Source organism: Mesocricetus auratus, unplaced genomic scaffold (genome assembly GCF_017639785.1).
Source record: "Mesocricetus auratus isolate SY011 unplaced genomic scaffold, BCM_Maur_2.0 Super-Scaffold_100007, whole genome shotgun sequence".
Lineage (NCBI taxonomy): Eukaryota > Metazoa > Chordata > Mammalia > Rodentia > Cricetidae > Mesocricetus > Mesocricetus auratus.
Window position 1 is genome coordinate 25767536 of NW_024429191.1, and position 22874 is coordinate 25790409.

A 22874-nucleotide genomic window follows, 5' to 3' on the forward strand; every position below is an offset into this window, starting at 1 on the left:
TATATTGTTGTGGTTTGTAATATACAAATGTAATTTTTTACTGATAATCATGAAAGGGGGGAAGATGAAACCAGATGGTGGTGGCCCATGTCTTTAATCCCAGAATTTGGAAGGCAGAGGTAGGTGGATCTCTCTGAGTTCGAGGCTAGCCTGGTCTACAGAAAAAGTTCCAGGACAGACTCCAAAACTACACAGAGAAAGTCTGTTTCAAAAAAAATAAAAGAAAAAGAAAACAAAAACAAAAATTGAGAAAACTGGAAACACAAAAACTGCTAAGGTGTATAAGACATGTAAATGGGACTATTGCTACCATCTGTCTGCTTCTTAACTACAGACACAATGTGGCCACCACCTCACATAAGACCATGCCTTACCTGATGTGATATCCTGTATTCCTTCACACTAAAAGTGAAAACAAACCCTCATTTTCTTGTCAAATCCCTTTCTTGTCGGGTATTTGGTCACAGCAGTGATTAAAGCAGCTAATACAAATGCTGTAAATATTTGCGTTGTAACAAGCTTAACAAATAGCCTAGCCTCTTTTCCTGTTATTTGATAAAATATCCTTGGAACAGCAATATAAAGAAGACTTATTCTTTTTTGGGGGGACAGGGGTTGAGACAGGGTTTCTCGGTGTAGCTTTGGAGCCTGTCCTGGAACTTGCTTTGTAGACCAGGCTGGCCTCGAAAGAATGGACTTATTCTTGGTCACAGCTCAAGGATGCAGTCCATCAAGTCAACCAGAAAAGCAGGAGTTTGAAACAGCTGGTAACATTTATCCACAGTTAGGAAGCAGAACAACTAATGCATGCTGCTGCTCATTCCCGTTTCTCCCATGTACAATCCAACATCCTAGTTAGGGAATGATGTCACCCACAGTATGAAGGTCTTCATACCTTGATGAATGTCATCAAGATGATCATATATAACCATGCCCAGAGACCCATCTCCCTCAGGTGATTCAAGTACTGTCAAGTTGACAACCACAAGAAGACCTAAAAATTGTAAACAAACCTTGAGAGATGAATCAACAATGTAAAACCTCATAGCAAAGAAAAAATTCCTGTACTGGGTGATATCATTGGTAAATGCTATGAAATTTTGAAAGAGGAATACATATCAGTCCTTTCTAAAACTCTTCAAAAAAAATGAATACTTGCAGTGCTAATATTACCCTGTTACCAAAGCCAGAGTGAATCATCAAAATCACTTACCTTATATGAATACAGGTGCAAAATTATGCCAGCAAACTAAATCTAGCAGCAATAGTAAGAGGATTGCAAACCAGAACCAAATGTATCTACCCCAGAAATGAATGTATGGTTCACAGTCTGAAAACTGATTAACAATAAAGCTACAAGATAATATCTGCTGATATAGAAAGGCACTTGCTAAAACCCAGTATCTTAGTAAGAATATTAAATGCCTTAGTTCAAGTTACTCTTTTAGACTAGGAATAGGAAGGGCTTTCTCAATATTATAAAGAAATGTATCAAAATCCCACAGATAACATCATATTCATCAATAACAGGTAGAAAATCCCACTCCCTACCCAAGACCAGGAATAAAAGACAAAATGTCCCTTTTTATCACTTCTGTTCCATATTGCACTGAAAAACCCTAGCAGGATCAATTAGGCAAGAAAAACAAAAAATTCCAAAATCAAATCTGTTCTTACTTGATGTCATCCTACATGTGGAAAAAATATTTTTAAATCTACAACAAAAGGGGCCAGTGAACTGGCTTAGTGTATAAAAGCACTTGCCAGTAAGCCTGAGGACCTGAGTTTTATCCCTGGGATCCACATGGTAAAAGTCACAAAGATTGTCTTCTGACATCCACATGTGCCCACACACATAGACACACTTGCACAATAAATAAATAAAAAAGAGAGCCAGAGAGGTTGCTTAGTGGGTGGTTAAGAACACTTACTAGTCTTCCAGATGACCCAGATGTGGTTCCCAGCATGCATGTGACAGCTCACAACCATCTGTAACTCCAATTCTAGGGGAGCCAATGCCCTTTTCTGGCCTCAGTAGGCATCTATCTGCCTATATATGGTGTACATAAATACATAAAGGCAAAAATACTCAAAAGCATAAAATAATTATAAATAACATAACAATAAAAATCACAAAATGCATACTGTAGCTGATGAACTGCATAGTTTCAAGGTATTAAATGTTTATGCAAAAATTAAGTGGGCAAAGTACCAGAGAAAGCCAGGCACAGTAGCACACATCTGTAATACCAGCATACCTAATGCAAGATGGGAAAAGAATCCCTAGAAACATATGGGCCAGGTGGCTTGGTATGCAGAGGTGAGCAAGAACCCTTGTGTCAAACATGGTGGAAACTAAGGTTGTCCTCTGATCTCCACATGTGTGCAGTGACATTCACCTGCCCAAAACTCACATGCACACACATATAATGCCATATATAATGACACACATATACATCATACATACCAATAAATAGATTAATTCAGTGTGATTTAAATAGAATGAGAAGATAATTCATAACCAGTTGGAAGACAGGTTGTCAGATTCTTACAAAAATAAGCATTAGTAATCATGTTGCTTGCTATTTACCCAAATAAAAATCTGTATAAAGATGTTTATGGAGACTTTTTTTATAGTTATCTATGAAGGAAACAAGAACTTCTTCAGTGGATGGATAGATGAACTGATATCCAGCCAGTGGAATATCACTTCTAGAAAAAAAGTAACTAATAAACCACAAGACATAGAGAATCAGGAGTGTACTAAGCGAGGGGTCCTTCTGAAAACAACAGATTGTGTGCTTAATATATAACCTCCTGGAAAAGATAAAAAGTGGCCAGTTTCAGATAGAACTAGAAAAAAAATCATCCTGAGTGAGGTAACCCAAAACCAGAAAGACAAATATAGTATGTACTCATTCATAAGTGGATACAAGACATATAGCAAACGATACTCAGCCTACAATCTACAACCCCAGAGGATCTAGAACCCTCTTCCAGAAACAGATGAAAGCAGATGCGTAAGTCCCCAACTAACCAATGGACCAAGCTCCTGGAGTACAATCAGAGTGAGGGAGGAGCAGAAATATGAACAGAGGAGTCAAGGCCATGATGGGGAAACTTACAGAATCAGCTGACCCAAGCTAGTGAGAGGTCACTGACTCAGGTCTGACAAATGGGGACCCTGCATAAGACGGAACTAGACTCCCTTAATATAGGTGACAGTGGTGTGACTGGGACAGTAAATGAGACCACTGGCAATGGGTCCAAGATCTAACACTAATGCACAAACTGACTTAGTAGAGCCCATTCTATATGGAGAGATACCTTGCCTAGTCTAGACACAGGGATGTGGGGGGGTGGAGAGGTACCTTGGTCCTGCCTCAATGAGATGACGGAACAGACTTAGTAGACTTCTTAGGGGAAGCCTTACCCTCTCTGAGGAGGAGATGGGAGGGGGGGGATGGAGGGGGCAGCAGGAGGAGAGAAGGGAGGGGTAACTGTGATTGGAATGTAAAAAATAATAATAAATGGCCAGTTTCTCCTTCTGTGTGTATATGTGTCTGTGAGTATTCTCCTCTTACCAGGATACCAGTCACTAGATTAGGTCTTACTCCACTAACATACTCTTTTTTTTTTTTTTCTCCAAGACCGTATCTCTATAGCTTTGGCTGTTCTGGAACCTGCTCTATAGACTAGGCTGGCCTCGAACTCACAGAAATACACCTGTCTCTGCCTCCTGAGTTCTGGGATTAAAGGTATGCACCACCACCGCCTGGCCCACTAACCTAATCTTAATGTAACTACCGACCAATACAGGGATCCTGTTTCCAAAGTCATATGCTGAAGTTTCCTTACTTCGGCAGGGACTGGAGGGGTGAATGTGCTGAGCAGAGAAATTACTGCTGTGTACGGCACTGTGGTCATACGATTTTTTTTTTTTTTTGGTTTTTACGAGACAGGGTTTCTCTGTTGTTTTGGAGGCTGTCGGTCCAGCCCAGCCTTGAACTCACAGAGATCCGCCTGCCTCTGCCTCCCGAGTGCTGGGATTAAAGGCGTGCGCCACCACCACCCGGCCATGCGATGTTTTTACACATTTGTTAACACTCTGAGTAGTAACGACATGTCTGTATAGGCCAGTGGTTTTAACAAGTATACCACTCTGTTGTGGGATGCATTGTTTTGACCCTGTGCATATTGGGAGGGAGAACTCTATACTAATGTTTACTTTGGTTATGAGCCTAAAGTTTCTGTAAAAGATAAAACGTTCGTTTTTAAAGAAACTTAGAAAACAATGTGGCACCGACATGAAGATAGACAATGGTAGTAATAGGGTAGAATTCAGTTACAAAAAAGAGATCTATGGTCACTTCATTTTCAACAGGGATGTTTCCAGGACCCTTTAGATGGGGGAAAAGAAGAATCCGTTTTAAAAATGGTACAGTTACAACTGAATATTCATGTACCCTCAATGAAATTGCACTATTAGCTCTCACTACAAACATTTTCTTAGGAGAAACTGTAAGGGTTTCTTGTAAAGATAAACTTTTATGACTTGGGTTTGGTGATGCTTATGTGCTACATTAGAAACACAACCACCAAAAACAAAAATAGACTAGACTTTTTCATAATTAAAACAGTTTTTGCATCAAGAGGTATCAAAAAAAGACAAGAATCCACAGAATGTGAGGGAGTATGCAGATCATGTGTGCATAGCCTATATCAGGATATACAAAGAACACTCTCAATACAATGAAAGGCAGCTCAGCTTATAAGTGGGCACAGATCCAACCAGATACTCTTCAAAGATGAACATGTGGTCAGTAATTACATGGCAAGATTCAATAGTCATTACAGGAAATCACACCAAAAAACACAGGGATGTAACTCCAAATCCCCTGGTTAGATTTGCTAAAGTAATGTTTTGAAATGAGAATGTTGGAAAAAATAGAACCCATATTTATTACTGATAGAAATGAAATTGATACAGGCTTTTCTGAAAACCTCCAATTCCTTAGAATATAAATATACAATGAATAATGACTTCCTTCCTAGCTATGAGTAGAGTTAAGAATATATGCAAGCCAGAAATTTGCCATTAGGGAAGACATTTACACAGACAGATGTAAGTAGTCAGTAGAGTTGTTAGGAGTCTAAAGAAAGGAATGTTTAGACAATGTAGATAATCAGATAGAAAGCTAAAATTTGAATAGCAAGCAGATAGTTCACCATTGCCATTATAACTAATGATAGTAAACTTAGTGGGCTTAGACAGTATAAATTAACTACGGTATATAGTTGTTGAGGTCAGAAGCTAAAATATGCATCTAGATATAGGTTAGTTTGCTCAAGCCGGTAGGACAACACACATCAGACCTTAAATCAACAACGATGATTAGTTTCTTAGTTTTGGAGTCAAGGAGTCTGAAATTAAGCTATTGATAGACCTGTGCTTCCTTCTGAATATTCTGGGAAAGTATCCTTTTTCCTAGCTTCCTGGAAATCCACAACTGCCCTTGGATTACTGCTACCACCATCTTTTGCTATCACCATCTTCTTTCTGCATGCCTGTGTACATCTCTGTGTGTCTTCTCATTGCATTGTTTTTCAATATTTCACTTTGTATGGTGTGTGTGTGTGTGTGTGTGTAGTGTGGGCACATGTGGAGGTTAGAGGACAACCTTGGGTTTTAGATCTTATCTTCTACCTATTTGAAACAAGTTCTCTTTTGTTGCTTGCCACTGCTTAATCTGGGCCAACGAGCCCATGAGTTTTCCAAGATTCTCCTGCGTCTACCTTTAGCTTGGTCTAGGTTCCCTTGTGTTGCTATACTGGTCTTTAGGTGGGTTCCAGGGCCTTGAATTGCCTGCATGCTTGTATGGTAAGTGTTTTACCCACTGAACCATCTCCACAGCCTCTCCTCCCTCCCTCCTTCATTCCTGTACACCAGGCTAGCCTTAAACTCCCAGAGATCTGCCTGCCTCTGCTTCCCAAGTACCGGGATCAAGGGCATATGCTACCACTGACCAACTTTCTCATTTTTTTTACAAAATATTAATTCTTTGAAAATTTCATACTTGGATGCACCTTGTTTTTGTAAGGATACAAGTCTTTGGAATCATGTTCTGTTCAATCCAATACAATGTCACCTTGATGCAGTCACATCTGTTAGACCCTATTTCTAAGCAGTCATATTTTAAGGTCCCAGGAGGATGTGCATATTGAGGGAATACTCTTCAACCCATAGATTAAGCTTAAAACTAAGATAGGAGAGATTGTTGACTTGTTCTGCTGAGCCATTTTCTAAGCCAGTGACTTTGTTTTCATGACTCAAGGTGCACTTTATTTTGGAGCAGAAGACACAGCATACTTGGGCTCCATAGGCCAGAGCAGTTAATGGAAGGGGAAGGAATGTGCAGGGTTCTGTGCTGTAGTCTTGTGCCTGCATTTCCCCAGCTCCTGAGCATTCTCAATGAACAGAGTTCTTGTACACTTGGTTCAGCTAGCGGGTGGTCTATAGCAACAGTAGCCACTGGGGAGTCAACTGTGACCAGCAAAGTGAGTACAGAGGTCCAACTTAGAGAATGTGAGGCTACAGAATGACTTATCTCCTTCACCGTGGACAATCTTTTGTGACTAACATAGTTTTGTTACAGAAATGTCATATGCAAAAAAGGTAAAGGTAACAGTGTAGCATCATGTGCCCTACATGCTGGCACCCAGCTTCAGAACTCCACATTTACTGCTCTTGTTTTTCCAGTTTCCCTTTACTTTGGTAGCAAGGACGTATTTTAAAGAAAATCACAGATCTCATATTTCATGTACAGTAAGTATAGTACAGTTTCATACTTTTCATCCAAAATCCAAATAAAATCTTTTTTTTTAATTTTTGTTGGTAAAAAAGTTTCCAATTTCAGAGCACTTCTGATTTCAATTGTGGACAATGGAAATATTTATGTAGAAAGCTTATGCAAATCTCAGAACTCCAAAGCAAAATCAGACTCTGGACTGGGGAGATGCTCAGTGTGTTTAAAGGCTCTTCTGCCAAGCTTGCTGACCTGAGTTCCATACCCAGGACCTACATGGTAGGAAGAGAGAACCAATCCCTCACATGCACAGTAGTACAGGTGCTCCTCCCCCCCCCCCCCGAGTAAATAAATATAAACAACAGCAACCTGAAATCAGGACACCTCAGGTTCTAAGTGTTTTCAATAAAGAATACACTATACACACATGTGCTTACCAATTCCAGACTCGTGAAATCATCACCTACCCTCTCATAGCTGAAAATTTCATGTGCCTTATTAACCAACAATTCATCTGTCTTTGCTTTTCCCTTATTATCTTAAACCTTTCTTTTCACAACAGGTGTGTGTAAGTCAAGAGTCAGTCAATACACACATTAGCTTGATTGTTTCCTAAGCTTTGGCCAATGGCTCTCCACCTTCTTCGATGCTGTGTATTTACTAAGAAACAAAAACTTATTCACATCCTGGATGTGGCTTCTTACATCCTGGGGTATTGACATGTTCTCTATCACTAATTTTTTTTGTATAAAGTGACAGATGTTAAAATTTGATTAGATCCAAGTTCTGTGTTCCTTTTCTTTCCTTTTCCCCCCAGTGGTACCTTATGTAGTAGTATATTACATGAAGGATATGTAAAACTGATTTTCTCTCTAGTGACATGAAGAATGACTAAGGGATGCACATGGTGTTGACATAGTTGTATCTCCATCACTCTTTCTGCTGGAGAAGTATACAGCCAGCTCCTGATTGCATGCTGGTTGCATTAGGAGAACATGAAAAATACAATGTGTAGGCACTGCCCTGGGTGGAAGAAATCAGGAGCTTTAAGTGAAGGCTTGACAACAGCATTCCTTTGTATTTGAGATACAATAGTTGTACATCTTTATGAAACTTGATGCATCTACACAGTATATAATAAAGGATATTAAAACATTTCCATCTCTTTAAATACTAATCATTTTATGTGCAGGGCATTTTACTCTCTAGTCATTTTGAAATGCAACACAGATTGGTGTTTCTTATTTTCATGATTTTATTTTTTATATTCCAATCCCAGTTACCCCTCCCTCCTCTCCTCCTGCTCTCCTCACATCCCCCTTCCTATCTGCTCCACAGAGAGGGTGAGGCCTCCCCTAGGAAGTCTACTAGTCTGTTCCATCATCTTGTTGAGGCAGGACCAAGGCACTTCTCCACCCCCACACCCCTGTGTTTAGGCTGAGCAAGGTATCTCTCCATATAGAATGGGCTCCACTAAGTCATTTTAACATAGAGCGTTTTAACCAATGGTTACCTGCTGTGCTAGAGAAGACCCAGTATTCCTTAACTGTGTTTTGGTGCCACATCATCTGCCTTTTCTAGTCTCTGTTCTGCTCTTCCCCAAGACCAACTTACTAGTTTCCACAGATGAATTAATAGTGTGGTGTTTTTCTTTCTGTCTGGCTTAGCACAATGATTTCCATTTCTACTCATGTTGCTGCAAATGTTTTTTAGTTTTCCATTCTTTTTACTACTCACTAGTATTCTAGTCTATAAAGATAGCACACCACAGCATGTTATGTGTTCATCCACTGAAGGGCACTGGGCCTGATTCAATATTTGTGAGTAGTAGGATAACAAACATGTGGAAATAAATATCTTCTGGTATAATGACCTCAACTATGAATATATTATATCCAGTAGGGGACTTGCTGGATCCTATGATAATTTGTTATTTCCCCTTTTGGTGTTCAGTGCTATGTATTCTGGATATTGATCCAATGTCAGATGATTAATATTTTTGTTTTTTTTTTAAGACAAGGTTTCTCTGTGTAACAGCTCTAGCTGTCCTGGAACTAGTTCTGTAGACCAGGCTCACTTAAAACTCTACCTGCAGGCTGAGCGTTGGTGGCACACGCCTTTAATCCCAGCCTCGGGAGGCAGAGGCAGGTGGATCTCTGTGAATTCGAGACCAGCCTCGTCTACAGTGCGAGTTCCAGGACAGCCTCTAAAACAATACAGAGAAGCCCTGTCTTGAAAAACCAAAAAACAAAACAAAACAAAAAAATTCTACCTGCCTCTGCCTCTCAAGTGCTGGGATTAAAGGCATGTACCGCCACTGCCCTACCCTTGGATGAATAATTTGCAAGTATTTTTTCCCACTCTGTAGACTCTCATTTCCTATGTGAGAGCTTCTTAGTTAATCATCCCAGTTGTCTGTTTTCATTGTCTGAGCTTTTGGGTCCTGTTGTTTAAAACTAAGTCATCACCTACGTCACACCAGTGTACATAAGCCTTCCCCTTGGTTCCCTGCAGTGATTTTATAGTCTCATGTTTTACATGTAGGTCTTTGATCTGTTGTCAGTGGGAGGATGGAATGTAGTGTCACTAGGATGCCCATGTATATCCAATTTTTTTCTGGCCATGTTTATTAAAAAGACTATTTTCTTTGTCCACCATTTGTATGACCTTATTATCTTTTTACCTAATCAGTTGCAGTATTGACATGAATTAGCTTCTGGATTTTTGGTTCTGTTGTTCTTGTGTTCTATTTGTGTGCTTTTATGCCACTATCATGATCTTTGGGTTATAGTAGCTTTGTAGATTTATATGGATTTTGTTTGCTTGTTTGTATTGAGAATCGGACCTTATGTCATAGGTTGACCTTAAACTTGCTCTTTTCATCAATATATCATTGTTTCCATTGTAGACATTTCTTACTCCCTTGGTTAAATTTACTCTAAATATTTTATTTTTGTGACTTTGTGAATGATTGAACTCTTCATTTTCTTTCCAGCGCTTTCATTGTATGGCCTATATTTGAAATCCCAGAGTACATCAGGATGAGGTGGGAGAATGCAAGTTTTAGGTCAACCATGGTTGTCTGCTGAGTTCAAGGGCAGCCATGAATGTACAGAGAAACCTGATTTTTGATGCTTAATTCATCGTCTTCAGCTCTAGTAGATTTGTGTATCTGCCCTAACAGCTTTTTGATGGGAAATTTAGATTTTTCTATCATGCAAATATGGATAATTTATCTTCTTCTTTTCCAGTATAGATATCCTAGTTTCTTTTTCCTTGCACTCATGCGAAGACCTTCCAGTGCTGTATTAAATACAAGTAGTGAAAGCAGACATTTTTTGTAGTTTGCAATCTTAAAGGAAATGTTTGCAGTTTCCTTGTTCAATGTCATATTGGCTGTGGGTTTTGTTAACTTAGCCTTTAGTATTTTGGAGAGATCAGTCCTGAATTCTGGTGATGTATTAATGTGCTTATTGGTTTGTATATGTTGAACCATCCTTGAATTCTACTTTATCATGAAATGTGTCCTGTTCCATATACCAATAAATTTATTGAGAATTTTTGCAGCTATATTTATCTAGAATATGGGTCTATAGTTTTCTTTGCTTCATACCAGGATAATGGGATAAGCTGGACATATAAAAGTGTTTGGCAGAGCTTCTTCCATTTCAATTTTTTGAGTAGTTTTCAAAGAATTTTAACTAGTTCTTTAAATGAATAGTAGAATTCAGTAGTCAATTCACTAGGTCCAGGGAGGTCTTTTAAACAAGACACGTAAGACTTCAGTCTCGGGCTGGAGAGATGGCTCAGAGGTTGAGAGCACTGACTGCTCTTCTGGAAGTCCTGAGTTCAATTCCCAGAAACCACATGGTGGCTCGCTCACAACCATCTGTAATGAGCATCTAGTGCCCTCTTCTGGCCTGTAGGCATACATGGAGGCAGAATACTGTATACATCATAAATAAATCTAAAAAAAAAAAAGATTTCAGTCTCAGTACTCAGTACTGGTCTGTTTAAGTTTCCCTCCTCTCCCTTCCTCCATCCCTCCTTTTCTCTCCCTCTCCTCTGATTTTTTGATTTTTGTTTCTCTGTGCTGCCCAGGCTGCCCTTGAACTCCATATAGAACCTAGTTGGCCTCAAACCTGAATCCTCTTGCCCCTCCTCCAGTGTCCAGGAGTAACAAACTGTCCTGCCTACTTCTGTTTATTCTTGACTCAGTTTGGGTGGGTTGTATGTGCTCATAGACATACCCATTTCTTCTATGCTTTCTAGTTATTTTGCCATGTGATTTGTCATAATAGTTTTTATGACCCTTTGTGTTTCTGTGCTGACCTGAGTTCCATCTTTTTCATCTTTGGTTTTTTTGTTTGTTTGCATGCTCTCTCTTCTAGCTAGAAGTCTTGTTTTTCCTGTCACTCATCTTTTCCTTTAGTTTTGATTTTATTTCTTCCTATTTCTTTCCTCCTACTATTTTTTTGTCTATTTTGTTATTGCTTTTTGAGTCCTTGAGGTGCATGCTGAATACTGGTTTGGGGTTGTTTTATTTCCTGATGTATGGGGATATTAATATACATATCTCTCTAAGAACTGCTTTTGTTATATTATACAAATTTTGTGAGGTGGTTACTACCAGAAAAAAATTTTTCCTTTTAATTTCTCATTGGTTTATGTTGTTCATTGTCTGTTATTTATTTATTTATTTATTTATGTATCTTTGCTTTCCATTCTTTTTGTTGCTCTTTACCTGTAGTTTTATCCCATTGTGATATGAGAAGATGTGTGATATTTTTCAGTTTTTAAGAAATTATCAAGACTTCATTTAGGGCATAACTACTATAGGAACTACCTAGAGAATGTTCCATGTACTGATAGGAGAACATGTCCTATTCTAGATGAAATGCAAATGTCTGTAAGGTTCGTTTGCTCTGTATGAAATCCTCAGCCATACCTGGAAAGCATAGATTAGGCATAACTGCGTGTTGGCTAATATTGCTACTCTAATCATGCTAACAGATGCATTCCACAATGGAGAGGATGCTTTTCCGTTTACCTGTTTTACCCAGCTTTGTTGTAATTGACTTGTGACCATAACATTAATTTGTTTTCCCCATACATTAGAGTCACTGAGATGCTGGTTTCTCAAACTACAGCACATGTCTAATATATATTAAGATTTTAGGGTTTTTTCAGTTTTCCATTAAGCCTTGCAATTGAATCTTGTGACGGTTAACTGATTATGACTACATTAAATGAAGGCTTTATATGGGAAGTAGATTTGATATCCTCTCTGACACACCCATAGAGTTCAGTGGATGGAGGAACCTGAAGGTAGAAAGCTATGTGAACAAAGAAAGGCATGGCAGCCAGAATGACAATGCATCAGAGCACAATTTTAAATTCTAAATACCTGAACTAGAATGTGACAACCTGAAAAATGCAAACACTGACTTATATTTGTGACATTTAATGTTAGCATGTAATGTACCTCTTATTTCAGGCTTTGGGAGTAGGGCATCTTCAGGGAGCTTGAGGCAGTGGTCTAGTACCTCTGCCATACAGTTGAAAGGAAAGAGGGTTGGTTTTCTTTCCTAACATCCTTCCTGTATCCCATCCTTTTTTTCTCCTCCTCTCTAGTTTCCTCTTTCCTTCCCTTTCTCTTCCTCGTTCAGAAGATGCAGTACAGCAGCTGGCATTCCATGGGGTTTGCAAATAAATGTGATCATTGTGTTAGCTGTCACTAGGTGGAGCTCACGAGCCCAGTTTGTGTGTAATTCCTGTTCATCTCTTAAAGAGATTAATACTTAAAGAGAATTGGCGGTTTTGTGACAGAATATTAGCTTTGCCTTTAAATTTTCTCACAGTCTTGCCTATGTTTTTGTTTTGTTTTGTGCAAAACCCCTTTGAAAGCATAGTGTCAGTTCTAAATCTTTTTAGTGGAGAATATTCTAAATTTGCTCTGTTATTGTGTCATTTGTATAATTAAGCTGGAATCTTCTGTTCCAGGGCTTTGAAATTTAGGAGCTGTTCCTTTCAGCCCATCCAGGAAAAACATGGGCTGCTTTAATCTTGTTACCTGCCATTTTCAGTGCCACACAACATGTACTTATATTTCCAACACTTTGTCTGGTGTAAGGTAGCTAGAGACAAGGATGGGATTTTCTTTATCGTGGTCATCAAAGAAGCTAGAAACTAGTAAGAGGAGATGATGCTGGAGATGACCTCCATCCAGACTGCCTTTGCTATGAGTTTTGAGTGGGGAGGTGATAGGCAATGGGAAAGCAAAGGAATACTTTCCAAGTTGTAAAGAAAACTCAGTTGCTCATAGTCTGTGATCCAGGTGTATGTGGGCAAGATCTCATCTCATTTTCTTTTGTCTTTCTACCACAGCACGTGCCCTTATAGTCGGCCCCCTTTTGGCTATGGAAATTTTCCAAGTTCAATGCCAGAATGTCTTGGTTACTATGAAGACAGGTACCAAAAGCACGAGGCTATATTTTCAGCTTTAAATAGAGACTATCCTTTCAGAGACTACCCAGATGAGCACACACACAGTGAAGACTCTCGGAGCTGTGAGAGCATAGACGGGCCCCCCTACTACAACAGTCATGGGCACAGTGGGGAAGAGTACTTGAGTCCCATGCCTCCACTGGACATTGGAGCTTTGGAGAATGTCTTCACAGCCCCAGCATCAGCTTCCTCTAGCGTCCAGCAAGTCAATGTCACTGACAGCGATGAAGAAGAAGAAGAAAAAGTGCTCAGGAATTTATAATTTAAAACAAGTATGCACAGAAAATAAACATTTCTTAAAATATATTCTGGGTCAGTTGGTGTGAGAAAAAAAGCCTAGAATGCTTTGCTGAGAGTTTCAGCCATGATCTGAGGAGTCAGAACCAAATGCCATGTGTCTTCCTAAGTTCTCGTTAGTGACCCTGGACTCCCGATGCCTCAGCATAGGGATATTAAAATCTAAAGTAGTTACGTTCATGGCTGAAATTTGCACCAACATGTGATAGCATTACTTTGTCTTGGAACATTTGAAATACAGAAAATTCCCAGTGGCATGTGAGGACACACATGTGAGTATATTTCTGGCACGGCAAATGTGATAAGCATTTAATCTCAGGGTACATTTATTTTATTTTTTCTGAAAAATTTTTGCTGTTTATATATTTATGAATGTTGTCAGTTTTTATGTAACATTTTGAAAATATTTTGATAACTTGTAGACATGAGCTAGAGCTCAGTTGCTAAATTTAATTTACACTAATAACCAATTATAAGTTAAAAATGTATTTAATGACACCTGGGCAGTTCCTTCAGATATAGTCATTTCTGTTACTGAACAGTTTATCATCATTTAGCTATCTTTCCCATTTGGTATGCATTGTTATGTTGTTGTTGTAACTAAATAAACAGATGAAAACACTCTTGTTAAATGTTTTCTGTTGAAAGGAGAGAAATGAGCACTGTTAAGTGCTGATCAGGTATGGTTACTTTTTATGCTCTGTGCAGGCATTTCTGCTTAGTATGCAACAGAGTGGCACAGAATCCTATTAGTCTGTGTATTGATTATGTGTGTCATTACAAATACCTGAGAAAAGCATCTTAAGGTAAGGTTTATTTTACCTCGTGGTTTGATGGTACAGTTCATCATGGGGGAGCATGGCAACAGGAGCATGAGGTGACTGGTCACTTTCCATCTGTGATCAGGAAGCTCACATGAATGCTGGTGCTGAGCTTGCTTCGTTCCTCTTTATCAGTCGAAGACCCCAGCCTATGGGATGATGTCATCCACATTTAGAGTGTGTTGTTCCATCTCAGTTAACCCCAGACATACCAAGAAATTTGTCTCAGGTGATTCTAGATCCTATCAGGTTAACAATGAATGTAAACCATCACCATTTGCATAAGATTTGAAATTGTAGCGCCAAAGATGTATTTATTCTAATGTTGTATTGAAAGTCTACATATGATTTAAACACTCCCCAAAGGGGATATTGTGTTCACCTGATATGAAGGCCATAGAATTTACTTACAGTCATGTAAACTTAACTCTCAGTGAACACCAACAAAATCTCCATTTGTGATGTCACAGCTTGGCAGGCATCCATTTGTGAATAAAGAAGGCCCCTTCAGAATAGGATAAGGACCACCAGAGTCGAGATCATTTTAAAAGGTATCTATCTATAAGAAAGAACGTGAATTGTTGGGAAAGTGCACTTCTATAACTTTTATTTTCAGTTTTGGTGTGTGTGTGTGTGTGTGTGTGTGTACACGTACATGCACCCATGCATGCAGGCATGAGGGCCAGAGAATGGCATGGGTGTCGTCTTTAATCATGCTCTCACTGAGCCTGGAGCACACAGTTTTGCTGGATCCACGTGCTTCCCCCTCACCCAGTTCTGGCTTACCAATGTGTACCACTGTGCCAAGCTTTTATGTGGATGCTGAGGATCTGAACTCAGGTCCTGAGTTCATCTCCCGAGATCCCAGGTTTGATACTCTTTAAGTGCTTAGCACAGATGATGTAAAGAACAAGTCCTGAATTTCTTGAATGATCAAATATCATGTCATTTTATGTGTGAATTGAAGGAGCATTATTTACATATTTAATGTCTTTTAATGCAGTTAATATCTAGAAGAAATGGATGTAACAATTTGACCCTTTTTATCCCATCTCATTTAAAGAGCTTTCATCATAGACTTACCCTACAGACAGATTGGTTGAGGAAATTACTGTGTAAAACAGCAGACAGGTGAAGGTCACAGTTAGCCATTTCCTAATTACCTGTTTCCTGGGTAGCCTTTCACCTCTGACTTCTTCCATGTTTTTTTTAAAGAATTGTTATTTAGCATGTATGTGTGTGTGTGCATGCCAGTGGAAGTCAGAAGAGAGTGTAGGCTCTCATGGAGCTGGAGTAACAAGAGAATGTGAACCAGCCAACATGAGGGCTGGGAATCAAACTTGGATCCTCTGGAAGAGCAGCAAGTATTCTTAACCACCCAGCCATCTTTCCAACCCCTTCTACAGTTGTTCAATTGCTAGGGCTAGGTACTCTTGATCACCTCTTCTTCATGCTGGCATCAAAAGTAGGAGTTCAGGTTGTTTGTAGATCCACAGTGTAAGTTAGACTAGAAACCTGCTTATTTCTGTCTTAGGAAAGACCAACCACAGATAATCATAGATGCCTACAAAGTACCCATACGTGTTCACTTATCAGCTTTTAAGCCACTGACTGGACATCTACAGACTAATATACAAACCTCCCCCAAGGGCATCTGCTTCTCATCAGTGTGGAAAATCTTTTTTGTTGTTGTTGTTGGTTTTTTTGGTTTTTACGAGACAGGGTTTCTCTGTATTGTTTTGGAGGCTATCGGTCCAGCCCGGCCTCGAACTCACAGAGATCCGCCTGCCTCTGCCTCCCGGGTGCTGGGATTAAAGGCATGTGCCACCAACGCCTGGCCCAATGTGGAAAATCTTAATGCTCCAAGCTAACAGTTTCACTGTCTTGTTCATATATTAAGTTGGACTTCATGGAATTTCTTACACAAAATGTCTCCTTTTAAGAGTATATTGTAATGTCAGTGTGTCTCAAATGCCAAAGTGTTCCATACTCTAGACATAACTGCTTGAAGCATTTGCAAATTGAAAGGAGATGGGAAATGGTGTCTTCATGAGAAACCAAGTCAGAAAGGAGAGAGCGGGGTTCTGAGAGGAGTGGTTCAGATGTTCTGACTGAATTTGGTCAAACGACTTTAGAAGCTGGTGCTATGTCCCATTTTGAAGTGAGCAATGTTCATTATTGTCTTAATGTCACAAAAGTCTAATATCTCAGGGTGCCACACTTACCTGCTTGAGACTTCTTTTTGGTTTTAACATTACCTACCGACATCACCCAGTGCACACTTGGGGAAATGCTGGCAAATGCTGACAGCTGGTGGCTTTGGTTTGTCAACTTAACACGTGGTTTTCCACATTGGTTACCTTAACTGCCTTGTTAAACAAAAGCTGTTTCTGAATAAACTTTCTTAAATTGTGTCTAACAGTCTTAAAAAATTAAAGAACTAAAACTTGTAGTTGTTGTAATTTACTGCTAGCTATTAAACTGGCTTGTTAATGAATGATGACAGTGCATCCAAGAATTCTTGAGGCAATAGACACAACATGCTTTTACTGTCAACCAGCTGTCAGGAGAGTTCTGCCTGGGCTAAAAGTCAGAACTACATTTTTCATGTTGAAGACAAACGTACTAGGGTGAATTCACTGTACAAAGTGAAGGGTTTCCTGAGGACATTTTTTTACGCACTTTGGCCATATTCACACTCCACTACCCTTTCCTTACCCTGCTCTCTTAGTCTCTATTCTCTTCCCTGAAAAAGTCTTCTCTCTCTCTCCCTATCTGTGAATATAGGTTCCACATAAGAAGGGAAATGTGACATTTGTCTCTGACTCTGGCTTATTTTGCTTAATTCAATGCTTTCCCATTCATCCATCTTTCTGCAGATGGAATACTTTCATTCTTCTTTACCTCCTAATAAAACTTTATTGTGGGGCTCCTGAGCAGCTCTGCAGGCCAGATCCCTTACCTCAGAGCCTAAAGATCTGAGGTCCCATGTGGGAGTGCACACCTGGACAGAGTCTGTACTTGTGACTCAGCTATAAACTCTGATCCTGTCTCTAGTCACCTCTGTTAGAAGTGCTACTGCTCCTCATGTAGAGAATTGGTCTGTCTCCATCTGAGCATGGCAAGCATGTATTTTTGTAGTGGTAATCTGTATTTTTCATAAGCTTATTTAGCAGTTCTTACTTGTGATCACCATTGACACTGAATCAAGTTTGTTTTTTAAATGATCTAGTCACATTAAAAATCATCTTTGACTGTAGGTAGATCATATCTATCGTCATGCACAAAACTTAAGTCCAAGTAGATCAAAGACCTCAACATAAATCCAGTCACACTGAGCCTCCTAGAAAGTGGGAAGTACAAGGGGCGGCTTCCTGAACATAACACCAGTAACACAGACTCTGAGATCAACAATAAATTGGACCTCCTGAAACTGAGAAACCTCTGTAAGGCAAAGGACACAACAAGACAAAACAGCAGCCCACAGAATGGGAAAAGATATTCACCAATCCCACTATCTGACAGAGGGCTGATTTTCAAAATATACAAAACTCAAACTAGTCACCAAAACATCAAATAATCCAATTAAAAACTGGGGGTATAGTACTAAATAGTTCTCAATATAGGAGTCTAAAATGGCTGAAAGACACTTAAGAAAGTGCTCAACATCCTTAGCCATCAGGGAAATGAAAATCAAAACTCTGAGATACCATCTTACTCCTGTCAGAATGACTAAAATCAAAAAATACCAACAGTTTATGCTGGAGAGGATGTGGAGAAAGGGGAACACTCTTCCACTGCTGGTGGGAGTGCAAGCTCAAACAGCCACTTTAGAAATCAGCATGGCAGTTCCTCAGGAAAATGAGAATCAGTCTACCACAAGATCCAGGAATTCCACTCTTAGGCATATACCCAAAAGATGCACATTCATACAAAAAGGATATCTGTTCAACTATGTGCATAGCAGCATTATTTGTAATAGTCAGAACCTGGAAGCAACCTAGATGCCCCTCAACTGAAGAGTGGATAGAGAAAATGTGGTACATTTATACAATGGAGTACTACTCAGTGGAAAAAAACAATGGAATCTTGAAACTTGCAGGCAAATGGATCGAACTAGAAGAAACCATCCTGAGTGAGGTAACCCAGCCACAAAAAGAAAAACATGGTATGTACTCACTCATATATGGATTTTAGACATAGAGCAAAGGATTACCAGCCCACAATCCATACCGCCAGAGAAGCTAGCCAGAGAAGGAGAACTCTAAGGTGACATAAATGGTCTCCCAGAGAAGGGGAAAGGGACAAGATCTTCTGAGATAATTGGGAGCATGGGGGTAGGGGAGAGGGAGTTAGGAGAAAGAGAAGGGGAGAAGAGGAGGGAAAAGGAGGACATGAGGGAGCAGGAAGATTTTGAGTTGGGGGAAGAATAGAGAAGAGGAAGAAAAGAGATACCATAATAGAGGGAGCCATTATAGGTTTAAAGAGAAATCTGGCTCTAGGGAAATGTCCAGAGATTTACAAGAATGATCCCAACTAACAAGCTAAGCAATAATAGAGAGGCTACCTTAATTGCTTTTCCCCAATAATGCCATCCTAGAGCCTTCATCCAGTAGCTGATGGAAGCAGAAGCAGACACCCACAGCTAAACACTGAGCCGAACTCGCAGAATCTAATTGCATAGAGGGAGGAGTGATGAGCAAAGGGGTCAAGACCAGGCTGGAGAAACCCACAGAAACAACTGATCTGAACAAGGGGGAGCTCATGAACCCCAGACTGATAGCTGGGAAAACAGCATAGGACCAACTCAGAACCCCCAAACGTGGGTATCTGTTTGGAGTCTGGGCAATCTATGGGGCCTCTGGCAGTGGATCAGTATTTATGCCTACTATACAAATGGACTTTGGGAGCCCATTCCACATAGAGGGATATTCTCTCAGCTTAGACACATGGGGGAGGGCCTAGGCTCTTCTGGAAATGATGTGACAGACTTTGAAGATTCCCCATGGAAGTCCTCACCCTCCCTGGGAAGCAGAAAGGGAATGGGATAGGGGATTATGCAGGGCAGGGGAGGAGGAGAGGGAGAGGGAACTGGGATTAACATGTTAAACAAGCTTGTTTCTAACTTTTAATAAAAAGTCTTCAGAAGGAAGAAGGCTTCAGCTATCCGATGGTTATTTTTATTTTATAGCATTTTCCCAATTTCATTAACGAAATCTTCAGGTGATCTCTTCTTATTCTAACAAACCAAAAAGAGGATTTTCTCCTGCGGGGTGGGGTGTGAAGTTGGAATTGGCTGGAAGTTACTGTTGACATGAGAACTGAGTGACTGGGGCAGATAGAGTCGCCCCAGGGGCAGTTTGGATCACAGCATGAAGGGCGGTGAGCAGATCTTGTGGAGGACCACCCCAGGCCCTCATGGGTAGTGCTTTGTCCTTGTGCTGCCTAATCCCAGCATTCCTTGGGCCTCCATTTATACATATCCCAGCTGTCACCAGTGACAGCACCCCTTTCCCTTTTGGTAATAGAACCCCAAGATTTTACCATCTATGGCCATTCTGAAAAACTTTCACCTCTTGCAGCAGGGTGTGGTCAAGTGCCCAAGCCCTAGATTCCTAAAATACCAAGGGATGACCCCAAAAATGCCTTTAAAGGGAGATGCCAGGTCATTCTTTGCCACTGTGATCTTCCTACTAGTAGAACTGCATAGGCCTCATTCTGAAGATGGTAAAAAGACAAGTTAGCTAGCATCATACCCAGACTGGATTGTTAGCCCTGTATGAAAGCAAAAGAAACATGTAGCCACACCAATTCCCAGTCATTTGGTTTTTTCTGTCACATGAAGCAGACTTCCTAACATAGGCTTTTGCCCTCCAGAAAGCATGGAAAAACCCTCCCACCCTGAGCCAGGTTCCTGCTTATCGTGATGCCTATGTACATCTCCCACTAGTGTCTAAGCACCTTTGTGATCAACCAGGGCCAGTGCGTTAGTCTCCAGTGTAGAGAGACACGTATGTGGATGCACGAAACAACGGATGCAGCCTTGCTTTCTTAGCCTACAGGGCAATGAATTTCATTGGCCAGCTGGTAAGCAGTGCTCTCCATGGCTGCCCTTAGTATTACTAGATGTCTTTAAAAGAATATCACCCTGCTTCTCCAGAGTCTGAGGGTTAAAGACTGAGCTCTGAAAAGCTATGTCTTTTCAAGGCTCCCCAGCTGATTGTAAAGCCCACTAGGAAGAGAGTCACAAATGGTGCTAGAGAGCTGCCTGGTAGCATCAGCAAAATTGCCACCCTCCTCCCTTAAGGGTCAATGGTTCAGTTGCCTTTCCATACTTAAGTTCAAGGCAATCGCCCAGTGGAGAATTGCTCCTGACACCCAGAGATGGGGACGGGATGAACAAAAGCTTCAAAACCCTCAGGATGATTTGCACAGTGGCAAATATAAACTGAGAAATCTTTTTTGTTTGTTTTTTAGCACTGGTCCCTGTGATTCTAGTCTAGTAACCCAGCCTCTTGGAGTGTGCGGTGTGAAGCTCTCAAGTCCACAGTCCACCTGTGCTACACGGTGAGTTCAAGTCCAGCAACTCAGTGAGGACCTTATCTTTTTTGTTTTTTGTTTTTTTTGTTTTGTTTTGTTTTGGTTTTTACGAGACAGGGTTTCTCTGTATTGTTTTGGAGGCTGTCGGTCCAGCCCAGCCTCGAACTCACAGAGATCCGCCTGCCTCTGCCTCCTGAGTGCTGGGATTAAAGGCATGCGCCACCACTGCCCTGCGGACCTTATCTTGAAATAAGAATTTGTAAAGGGTTGTTGAGATGGCTCAGCAGGTAAAGGCACTTGTCATGCAAGCCTGACCACATGTGCTCAGGTTCTGGAACCTGTGGTGATTGGAAGGAACCAACTCCTGACCTACACACACACACACACACACACACACACACACACACACACACACTCACTCACACACACACAATGTGGTATGTATGCATGTGAACTCACGCATCACACACGCACACAAGCATGTGCACACATGCATGTGTGCGTGCACATACTGTAATTTTTTTTATAAAAATGAAAAGTACTTTAATAAAACAATAGAAGAAGCTCCACTGGAAAAAATAATTTTTGCAAATCACTTCCATCTATAATTCTTTCATTTCCTTGTTTTTTTCCCTACCAACTCCTACTATCAAAAGTTCAAAAGAATAGAAACACTATAGTTCTTGTTTGAATGTCTTGTCTTCAGCATGGCACCTAAAGTATACTCCATAGATATTTGATGAATCAGTCAATAGAAGCCACACTTTACTGAGCACTTACTATCCTGTCCTAGCTGATACTTTATATATTTACATTATCCAGTCCTAACAAGTTTCTCCACAGGGACTATGATCATTATTTGGCCAATTGAAACCTAGAGGCCTTAAAGAAGGGAGATAATATTAGTTCAAGGCTACCCAACCTAGTGCATACATTGAGAATAGAACTCTGCGTTTCCATACATCCACATGAGGCTAGAGCAGGTTCTTTTGTTCCATCAGATATGGATGTCCTGGGCTGGAGATATAGCTTAGCAGGTAAAGGCACTTGCTGCCAAGCCTAAAGACCTGGGTTCAATCCTTGGGGCCTACAGGTGGACAGAAAGAAACAACCACCCTTCACATGGGTGCCATGACCTCTGTAGACACACACACATACACACACACACACACACACACACACACACACACACACTAATAAAACTCATACAAAAAAAGCTGTAGACATTCCGACTAGAGTGTGAGCTACCCTAAGATGGAAGAAAACACAAAGGAGAGCTGTAAGATTAAGGAGACCAATATATTGTTGGTTTCTTCATGATCTGGACCGCAGTGGAAAGTCTTCCTCCATTTTCCTCTACTTGAGTCATGAACGCCCCTCACCACCACCCCAGCACCTCTTTCTCTCTAGGTTTGGAACAGTAGCTCACATCGAGTATGGTTGGGGTGACTGGACTTCACAAAACTTCCCTTTTCTTTCCTTGGGCACGGGTCTTGCTAACCTGGCTGTCCTTAAGCCTTGGGCTTCAGCTGGTTTCGTAGGCATGCACCTCCACACAAGGACTTCCCTGAAGGGACATGTTGGAACAATACTGCTTCCCATAGGAAATGATTGCCAAGGGTTCTGAGCTGCTGGTGGCCCTGCTACCTCTGCTTTGGTTAAACCCCTCTGTCGTGGATCAGGTGATACCAGCACAGCAGAAGCAGAAAGAAGACTGTCATCACAGCCTTTGCTTCCATTCCCTAAAGTGCTCGACTTTATACCTGGGTCCTTGACACAGTTAAGTAGTTTAAGGATTTTTGTTGTGATGGTTTCTGTTTTTTTAATTATTACTCTGTAGAGAGAAGTCTTTTCCTTGCCAGCTGCTTTGGTTTTTCCCCACCAGTCGCCTGGGTTCTGCCGC

At 40.5% G+C, this 22874-nt stretch overlaps 1 protein-coding gene across 1 annotated transcript in view; it reads left to right on the forward strand.

The window, feature by feature from the left end:
• Sox30 (SRY-box transcription factor 30) overlaps positions 1–14231 on the forward strand; it is a gene marked incomplete at its 5' end in the record, with an annotated part of 35058 nt that extends 20827 nt beyond the window's left edge. The window contains one exon of the mRNA XM_040747931.1: positions 13194–14231. Within this exon, the coding sequence (XP_040603865.1) occupies positions 13194–13575 (382 nt within the window). The remainder of the gene's footprint in view (positions 1–13193) is intronic.
• Between the last annotated feature and the right edge of the window lie 8643 nt (positions 14232–22874).